This window comes from Equus caballus, chromosome 30 (genome assembly GCF_041296265.1).
Source record: "Equus caballus isolate H_3958 breed thoroughbred chromosome 30, TB-T2T, whole genome shotgun sequence".
NCBI classification, from domain to species: Eukaryota; Metazoa; Chordata; class Mammalia; order Perissodactyla; family Equidae; genus Equus; species Equus caballus.
The window spans coordinates 22,469,150-22,479,685 of record NC_091713.1 but is presented as its reverse complement, the minus strand read 5'-3'; the positions used below and the strand labels follow the sequence as shown (position 1 = coordinate 22,479,685).

Sequence of the window (10,536 nt, the reverse complement as noted above, 5' to 3'; positions counted from 1 at the left end):
TCTATGAATATTGGCATTTTAGTAAGAAACTCTTCTCTTAATCCCCTCTATTCTTCCAAAAATGAGTAACTCTCTACGGAACTTTCTGAGAGTGCTGTAGGCAGGCAGGGATAGCATGTGGGTACTGATAATATTTTCATCACAACACTCATTCTAGCTTTGTGTCAGTCAGGGCCAATCAGGAGATGGAAGTCAATTAGTCATTTGAATAGGAAAGCTTGTATATAAAGCATTGTTAACTATAACAGAGGATTGGAGTAACAAGGTATTGGCTAGTGAGAAGTGAGGAGAGCTCTAAAGAATATAGTAATAGCAGATAAAAGGAGCAGAACCATCCCAAGAGTTGAGATACAGCATCCAAGAAAGAAGTCCCCCACCACCCCACACACAACTCAAGTCCAACCCTGTTGGAGACGGCATAGCTGTGGCTCACTGCCACTGTACCAGCAGGACTTGCTGGAAATCCACCCTCCAGAACTTTCTGGAAATTGATGTCCTTTGAGGCACCAGAGAAAGTTATTTATGGGCAGGTGTCCCGCTAGAGGCATCTGCTATGAGATGCATAAGGGGGTTGCTGGGAGAAGCTGCTGGCCATTGGGTGCTGGTGACCACTGTGCATTGCAGGAGTCACATGCTGGAGAAGCCACCTGTGCTACAAGGGTCTGAGGAAGGAGAAGCCATGGCAACAGTCTGCAGAGAGAAGCACAGTAGAACCAGGAAGAAGCCTCCTTCTTCTTACCATGTCACTCTACTGCCCTCTAGTGACAAAGCGAAATATCTCACCAGTAAGCAAAAGAAAAGTATCAAAGGGACCCAACTGCCTTTTCACAGAGCAGACAAAAAGGGTGAATGTGGAGCTGAGAGGCAATAAAATTGTATCACAGGTATGTTAATACAAACTCTGATACAAGTATATAAGTGACTTCGCTTATTTCCATCATACAATGGACATTCTATTTGTATCCTGTCAATTATTTTAGTTCAATCTAAAGACAGAGATTTTTTTTTTTCTAATTTATGGATTCTAGTGCCTGCCAGAAATTTCTGTTGTCTACTCTCAGTACACACTTGTTAAATGCTAAAATGCAACAATCTGAGTAGACAGTGTAGCTTGGTGGTTGAAGAGACCATGGGGCAGACTACTTAGGTTTGAATGGGATTCTGCCACTTACTGACTGTATGACCTTAAGCAACTATTAAATCTTTTTTGTGCCTCAGTTTCCTCATTTATATAATGGGAAAAATAGTACCAACTCATTGGCTTATTGTGAAGAGTAAATAAATTAATACAGGAATCTCCTACTTAATAGTAGTAAACTCTTTCTGAAAATCAGGTTTCTGCAGGAAAAAAATGGAGTCTATTTTACGTTATTTTAAAAAAAGAAAAATTTGAATGCGTAACAAATCAACTAACCCTATCTTCCAAGCAATTTCTTGAATTGTAACCAAACATAGTAAATCCCCATATATTCATAAACCATCATATTATATGTAAATATAAACACATACATATACACATATATGTAAATTATGTGTAAATCATATTAAGATGTAAAATGCTCAAAACATCACTCCTGCTTACCAAATAATATGAAGAATTGGTCCCTCCTTTGCCAGACACCTTCCTTTCCATTGCAATCATCTTTCTCTCTCACCTTTGCTTCCTTCTCTACAAATTTCTTCAATGCTTTCCCAACTTTGTCGTCAACTCATTGTATAACCCTAGGCAAAGACAAGGGCTGAATATAAAAGTCAGCAGGAAGTAGTTCCAGACCAACAGCAGTGGCAGTGAAAGACTTACACTGAACAGGATGGTGAGACCTTCCAGGCACCAGCAATATCCTATGGGGCACCTTAAGATGCACCTCTCTTGTTGACAAGAATTGCACTTTTCAAAAGGTTTATGCTGGAATTTGATCTTTTACCAATTGTATTTGGAATGTAACTTTTATTTTCTTTTTTTGGTAAGGAAGACTGGCCCTGAGCTACCATCTGTGCCAATCTTCCTCTATTTTGAATGTGGGACACCTGCCACAGCATGGCTTGATGAGTGGTGTGTAGGTCCATGCCAGGATCTGAACCTGTGAGCCCAGGGCCACTGAAGAGGACCATGGGAACTTAACCACTAGCCACTGGGTCAGCCCAGAATGTAACTTTTCCTGCACACTTTTATTTTAAAATGTATTGAGTTTGGGGGATGTAAATATAATTTTTTCCCTATATGAACATCAACTAGAATACATCCAACTGAAAGGTTTGAACTGCTTTAGAAATTGTGGGTATTAAAAACCAGGAAGTGCTCATTCAAGAAAACGCTAAGCTTAGAGAAAGCTGTTAGAATACTCCCTGCCTATAGAACATGATGTAAGGGTTCGTTACATTAACTGTCTGACTCGTAAACCTTGTGAATAGTTGTATTCTGTCCTTCATTCATTCATTCCTTCCAAAAGTACTTTTTGATCTCCCACTACAGGCCAGCCCTGTTGCTAGCCTTGGAGGTAGAATGGTGAACGAAGCTTGCTCCCAAGTTGGCGGGTGGGGTTGGTGGGGAGGTTCGCGGTGGGGGTGGAAACAGAAGCAGATTGAGGTAGCTGCTTCAAGGGAACGCAGTGCTGAGAAAGCAGGTGGCAGAGGCTGACCTCGGGGAGAAGCTGGCCCCGAGAGGGAGGCAGGAGGCTGTCGCCGAGAGCAAAGGTTTTGCACCCTCGCTCTGCACCGCGCGGGTGGGAGGGAGAAGGTGGGGCTGGATCCTGGGACCAAGATGAAGAAAGCGAGATGCTATCCAGTTTGCAATTAGAAGCCACTCAAAGAGTTAGTCAGAGGGAGATTATCTGATAAAGTTTTAAGAAAGATCTGGCGTGTTGGGTTGTGAGTCTTTGCTGGTGGTGATCGGGGGGAGAGGGGATGATATTCTCATACTCTAATTATCGACCCCGAATGCATTTTCCTCGCTTCCGACGTCCTAGCGTATTCGGTGGGCACTGAAGGGACGTTTGTGGAACATCCTAAACCAACATTAAATAAGGCAGCAGATAAGGGGAGCGGCCGCGGGGAGGAGATGAAAGTGGACCGGACAGGGTTGGGACCAGAGTGGGGCGGCGGACCAGGGCAACGGCGAGCTGGCAGAGGAGTCGCCTGAGAACGTACACTCACTGGTGTTTTTGACTGGAGAGGATTTCACTAAAGTCACCGGCCATCTGGACCTCTCTCCAATCCACATTCTGAGGCTCCAGCCACGGAACTCCGGGATAGAAGGCCCCGCCCCGGACCCTTGCGTTCCCGGAACTCGAGGCCGAAGGTCCTTTCGTTACCGCCGGACGCAACTCACCGCGACACTTCCGGCGAGGAAACATGGCGGCGGCCGTTCAGGACTCACGTGTGAGTGCGGGGAAAAAGCTGAAGAATTCCCTGAAGAAGAAGAAGAGGATGAAAATGGTAGCCAAGGCTGTAGCCTCGGAGCTGGAAGATGAGGACAAAGGTGCTGCCGACAGTGGAGGTAACGTCCCAGGGCTGAGCTTTGGCTGCTCGAAGGAGAGGCCGGGCCGAGTTTGCGGGAAGCAGGGGATGCGGGTTGGTTGGCTGTCGGCCGCCCTAGTTGTATCTCCGCGGGCCGTCGAAGGGGTGGCTTTGGTCCCATGGGAAGGCTTGAGGAAGCAGTGTTCCGGGAAAGGATGCTGTCAGCTGTTTAAGCTTGCACCTTCTTTTACTAGATGTTTTCAGCATCACTGTTATGAATTAAAACGGATGAAACTGCTGCTGCTTGCAGCAACAAGAAGCAGCCTACAGTAGCAAAGGGCAAAAGGAAGGGGGGTATTTGGAATGACAAGACTGGCGAAGGCCAAAAGAGGTCAGAGGAAGACGGATGGTATACTTGACTTTTCTTGTGCAGAATGCGCGTCCACATGCTGGGAGTTACAGACCAGATAGTAATAAAAGAAGAGTAGGTGGTTAAAGTAGAATAAATAAAAGTAGCAGTTGATAACTCTCTCTCTCTCAGAGAGGCCTGCTATTGAAAGGAAGGAAGGATATAGTTTGAGGCCTTGAACCATGAGGTGTCCGTGCCGCTCCTCTTTAGCATCATTCTTGGCTTTAGCTTCTTAGGTTTCCGGGAGTTGCACACGACCCCCGATCTTCTACTGCCCAGTTGTTGCTCCTTTGTACTAGCGAGAATTTTCTAACAGCCAGAGCTCTTCTTTCATGATGTATTTCAGATCATGTCAGTTGTTTGCTCAAGATGATCCAGTGGCTTCCCATCTCAGAATAACATTCCAAATCCTTAGCCTGTGTCGTCTAGGTCAGATCGTTTCTCTCATCATCTCCCACTATGCCCTTTACTAACTACCAGCAGTAATCAAGCCACCTTGATATTCTTGTGGTTTGTTTAACACATCAAATATGCTCCCACACCAGGGTTCCTGCGCTTGTTGGCTTCACTGCCTAGAATACTTTTCAAATGCTTGCATGGCTCTCTTTCCCTCCCTTTCTTCAATCTCTGGCACAATGCCTTATCGGTGAGACTTGTCCCTGACCACCCTATCTAATGTGCCACCACTTCTTTTCTCCTTGCCTTCCTGCCTTCACTTTTTGGCTTATTACCCTCCTTTATTTTTCTCAGCATATCCCAAACCGTCTGACATATTATATATTTGCTGCGTGTCTCTCAAGCTGAAATTTAAGTTCTGTAAGAGAAGAGACTGCTGTATCAACAGCGCCTGTTACATAGTGGATTCTTCAGAGATAGTGAGTGAGTGAATAAACCTGAACTTCTGGGACCAAGAAGAGGAAACTGTCATATGCTATTGCAGTCCCTAGGTAATGAGCCCTCATCCCCTGGCAAAGGAGTTAAGGAAAACAAACTTTATTGAGCAGTAATTAGAACCTCTGCTTAGTTCATGTGGGGTTGTCAGAGAAAGAAACACTACTACATTTGGAGCAAAATATCGGGACTGCTCTCACATTTAGGTGAAAATTAGATTTCTCTCTTCAAGTACTGGATAATTCCAAGTTAGAACTGTTCTGGCTTCTCAATGCCTTGTTGTAAACACTGATTAGGTTCTAAGATTCTCTTGCTATTACAGTTTGCTTACATTATGGTTTAAGAAGGATTTTGGCTAACATGGAAACCTAACTATCCAAGTCAGTTGAAGGCACAATTGCTGTTTTCTGTTATCTTTCGGTCACCCTCTAGGTGTTGAGGATACAAAGGATGAATAATTTCCTGCTCTAGAATTACAGTCTTATGGGAGATAGGTATTAAACACAGAACTGTAATACAATGTATTGAGAATTATTAAGGGACAATTATAAAGATAGTTATCACTATGGTGGTCCAATTAAAAATGATAAGGATGGAGACAGAGAAATCCATATCCTATAGAACCCAGCCTAGGCATTGCTTCCTTGTATCTTATATGTATTACTCATAGCATACTATGTTATTATTTTATTTTAACCTGTCTCTCTCCTTATAGATATAAGTTCCCTAAATGCTAGAACTATGTCTTGTCTTTATTTTCATAGAGGCTTCCTTGTGCATTTTGGTATTAAGTAACTTTTCTTGTTGAATAAATGAGTAAGGTGGTGTTTCATCTAGGCCTTAGAAGGATGAATCGTTTTCTAAGCCTAGAGGTGGAAGGTGGAGAAGACAGTTTTCTCAGACATAAGGAAAAGGACATACAGTGGCACACAGTCTCTTAAAATGCACGGGCTATTCAGGACAAAATTAATTGTCTGTTATGGCTCTAGCTATTCAGAGAAGTTACTAGGTGTGAAACCGGGAACAGAGGGTAAAGCCAGATTGTAAAGGACGTTGTATGCCATATGAAGGAGATTGGATTCTCTATTTGTAGGCAGTAGGGAGCTGTTGAGAACTTTTGAACAAGAGAGTGACACATGTTTGTAAATATCACTGCTAGCTGTATGGTGACTGCCATAGAATGCCAGAGCAGTTAGTAGGCAACTGTGAAATTCTGTTAGGGCTTGCTCTAGGATAGGACAGTGAAGACAGAGGGAAGGACCCCCCTTGAAAAGTTTTTCAGAAGAAAAGCATTCAATTTTCCAAAAAACCAACTTCCAAATAAATATGTAGCACCATAAATTTTGGGCATACTATGCTGTTAGAAGAATTAGATGATAATAATAATGGCTATATTTTTCGAGCTTTACTAGGTACTGTCCTAAGCTCCTTAAACATACCACTTCAATTAATTCTGACAATAACCCTATGAGATGGATACTATTGTTATCCTCATTTTGCTTGTAAGAATCTGAGGCACAGAGAGGTTATAACTTGCTCACTCCAATAAGTTGATAAACAAGTTGATAAATGACACAACCATTATTGAAATTTGGCTCTAGAGTCTGTAGTCTTCACCACTGCTCTGATTTTGTTGAGGAACCAGGAGGACATAGGTGATCAAAAAAAGCTCTCCAAAAAGTAAAAGGGCAGGGCCTTAGAATCTGAAGAAAGGATTGGGAATGAGGAAACCTTGGCATTGAAACAAATTTTACTTCCATTCTAGAAGGTTCCATTACTAAGGTAAATTTTTGTGATCAGATTTTCATAGCACTCCTGCTGTTTATAGCTGAAGTCTTCCTTCCTTCCTTCCTTCCTCTCTTCTCCCACCCTTCCTTCCTTCTTTTCTCCTAAAATCCACGTATTATCTCTGGAAAGAAATTCCCACTTCTGCTCAGTTGTATAAGAGGCACCTGTGTTTGCACTGCCTTTCAGAGTGACTTTGGGCTGGTCTTTTACTAATACCTGCGTCAGTTTCATCATGTATGAAATGGAGGTTATAATAATGTCTACCTCAGGATTGTTGTGATGATGAAATGAGTCACGTACGTAAAGCATGTCATGTTTGGCACACGGTCCCTGCTCATAAATATTAGTGTTAATGATCATGACATCTTTTCTCATCTAACAAAATGGCTAGTCCCATCTCTTTGCTGCCAAATAAACCTTCCAGCCTTTGATAAGAGTGATGTTTGTAAACTGGATCGTTTTCCAGAAAAGAGGGTAGAATTTCCTTTGGTAACTCTGCAAGGTAGCCGATGGCCTTTCTATTTTACAGATGAAGAAATGGAGGCTTGGCGATAGTTGCCGTTACACCATGAGGCCTCCCAGTGGAAAACTGATAAATCCATAGATACAGGATGTTGTCTCTTATTCTGCCCGGCTTACTCCATAATCTAGCTATTTAATCATGTATTTGTGATAAAATTCAGGATGAATAGTAATGATTTTGACAACTATTGATTGTCTGTGCTTAGTTGTTCCATAGACACATTAACATTTGCAAAACTGAATTCGTAATTTCATTTCCCAAATATGGAACCTACAGATAACAGGGATGGATTGTGTCATTATGAACTAGTTACGGTTTGCATACCCACCCTCCAGGATCTGACAGCTGCTTGCTCCTCAGTGCTCACATCTTGTCATCCCTCAGCTTGCTAGTGTCGTAGCCTTCTTGCACGTCTCACCTGAACACAGTACGTGCTCTCTGCTCCCAGCTGGGCTTGTGCTCCTCTACAGCACACTCCTTTTATCTTCACTCTCTCTTAACCAGCTTTTCTGTATTCTTTAGATCTCAACTTACTTGTCCCCATCCACTTTGTCTGTTGGGATTTACACTGTATCTCTGCCATAGAGATAAATAATAAACAGTGTTTTATTTAATAAATTCAGTAATGTAGGTTTTTGGTTATAAGATGGCATATTCTCCTTTGGTTTAACTCAGGATTTGCTGCTTAATAAAAGAAATTGCTGTTTTCCTCTCATGAAGTCAGATATTTCTGGGAAGGTGACCCAAGGAAACAGCTTTTCTAGTTCATATTATTTGTGTGCATGTGGCCTTGGCAGAACTATTAAGCTATCAAAAGTGTTCAGATGCTGTATACTGAGAAACTGTAAAGGCAGAAGATTGAATTTGGCTTCAGACACATGAGGAATCAGTGTGCAAATTATAGGCTTATTATTAAAGTGTACCAGCTCATTTTATCAGGGAACTGAATCAGAGACTTATCTTTGAACTTTAATTGGATCATAAAAATTGATAGGGATGTGCCTTATCGTACTAATATTTGAAAGCAACTTGCTTTAGCAAGATGCTACTTAAATTTCATAGAAAATACACAGATATAACCCAAGTGTTGTTTGAACTTTATTTTTCATCTTCTGGCTTTAATTTCTTTCAAAACATTGTGTAAGAAAGATAGAAAATTATGCTTTTATGAGTGTAAAACTTTTAAGTATCCTTTGTCAGACTTTGCAGAAGTGTCCTCATTCTGTGAGGAGAGCCCTTGTAAGTTTTGGTGACAGCCGTATCAGAATTTAGCATACAGCCTGATACATGGTGTGCTATTCAGTATCCATTTATTTATTGAATAAATTGCAAACATCTCTTAACGTGATTTTTACACTCTTCTCATGTACCAGATATCGTTGAGGGTAAAATTAACAGGACTTGTACATAATGTGAACTTGAAGGATAGCAAAATGATTCCAACTGCATTTTTGGTAAATTGTAATAGTCTTCAGTAGGATTTGAAATTTGGTCATAGTGAAATGCAAGTGATCACAGATCAGAGATACGTGGAAGGTACAATCCTTCAGTCAGCATTTTAAGTGATAGAGAAGTATCACGCATTATAACGGGGAGGATGACGCCCCTACCTGAGTTTGCCTTGAACTGCTCAGATTTATCGAATCGATACCTTGTTGAAGACTTAGACACAATGTATACTTGGCTCTTAAGTTTGCAGTCTTAAAAAACCCACAGGCAATTGCAGCCTCTCTAGTCAGTAAATCAACTCAGGTGGAAAAATAAAACCAGTGGTTGATGGTGTCAAGTATGATAAAGAGGAGCGTGATAACCTCTACCTCGGAGTTATCATTGAACTACTCAGATTTGCTGAATTGATGCGTTGTTGGAGGATTAGGCACAATGCTAACTGGGTTCTTAAGTTTGTGGTCTTAAAAAAAAAAAGCTTCTGTAGTCAGTAAATCAACTTAAGTGAAAAAAGCCTTGGTGATTCTCCAGTGCCCTGATGTGATTGACCCCTCCTTCCCAGAATGTGCCTATATGCCTATAAACTAGTTGGGAGGAATGGTAATGTCATGTTTTCTCAGTTGTTCTGGTCACATGTATGAAAAATAGCCATATACTTCGAACACAAGACTTGATAACAATCCAGTTTAGAAGGTCCTAGGAGCTATCTGCTCATTTTTGATAAACTACAAAGCCATATTTAAGATATAATAACCTAGCAGATAAATGTGCTTTTCATCAAACTGTAGCTTATAGCCTCGTTCATCTTTTAAGTTACTTAAAATAGCAAAGGAACATGCCTAAGAAATGAAGTATATCATAGTTGTACTTGAGTGGTTTAGCAATTTATAGGACAGACTCAGGAAACAGACTTCTTCCAGGCGTTATCTTCTTTGGCTTGCCCAGATAGCTCATGTAATCACATCTGACAGTTTGTCCCATGGTAGCACTTTCATTTTACGTTTGGTTATTTTTATGGAAACCTAGGATGGCTGCATTTTTTCCTAAGGTAAATGCCTTTTAAAAAGTCTTAAAGCATCAATTTTGAATATTCTATGTTTAGTAATAATTGGCAGGAAAGATCATGTGGCGTGAGCAGAACAGATGATTTACAACTGGAATGGGGAGCAGTGGTTGCATAGAGCTCTGAATAACTAGGCAGAATGAGAATGGGGGTGAGGAATGGCTGTTCTGGTTAATGGAGGTTAGATAGAATTCCTTTTTAATTCAAGCTTTATTAAACTAGTGAATGAATGTTTTCTGTGTTAGTTCAGTACATGTTAGGTGAGTTGAATCTTTGATTCAAAGCTTTGTTGTGCCTTATAAGTCAATCAACTCTACCTCCTATGCCATTAACTTTGTGACTGGGGGCATGTTTTTGCCTTCTCTAAGCTTCAGAATCATCTCCTGTGAATAAAAAGCTGCTCACAGAGTATTGTGAGGATTAAATGATAGTGCATAAAAAGTGTTTAAAATAGTGCCTAGCTCTGCATACCTGTTAGCTAGTTAGTATTGTCATTATTTTAGAGTACTTTGAAAAGTTGTAGGACAGAGACATTGACCACTTCTGAAATAAAGTCAGAGGTCACTTGCTTGTGATGAATGGGTCATAGATTAGAACTAACACCATCGGTAGAACTATAGTGGAAGTAAAATTCATTTTGCCCCTCTTTTTGGCATCCTTTTTTAAGCTTTTGGGATTCCCTTCTGCTCTGTCTTCCAGGTTCTCGGTATTGTTGTCTGTCCTCTGGTTAGTGACTGTCATTTATTTCCTGCCTACTATGTACCAGGTCTGTGGCTAAGTGCTTTTCATGTGTTATCTCATTTAATTGTCATAACAACCCAGTGAGGTAGGTACTATTTTTATCCCCATTTTACTAAAAACAAACTGAGACACAGAGGGGTTAGGTAAGTTGCCCAAGATCACCTGTTAGAAAGTAGTGGAATCAGGACATAAGGCCAAGTCTGTCTGATTGTATAATCT

The 10,536-nt window shown here is 41.2% G+C and overlaps 1 protein-coding gene across 2 annotated transcripts in view; it reads left to right on the top strand.

Moving 5' to 3' along the window:
* The first annotated feature begins 2,671 nt into the window (after positions 1-2,671).
* Positions 2,672-10,536, top strand: part of RRP15 (ribosomal RNA processing 15 homolog) — a 49,166-nt gene continuing 41,301 nt past the window's right edge. Inside the window, exon 1 of one of the 2 annotated variants that reach the window (XM_070255554.1) lies at positions 2,672-3,496. In XM_070255554.1, coding sequence (XP_070111655.1) covers positions 3,352-3,496 — 145 coding nt within the window. In that variant the 5' untranslated portion in view covers positions 2,672-3,351. 2 annotated transcript variants of the gene reach the window in all.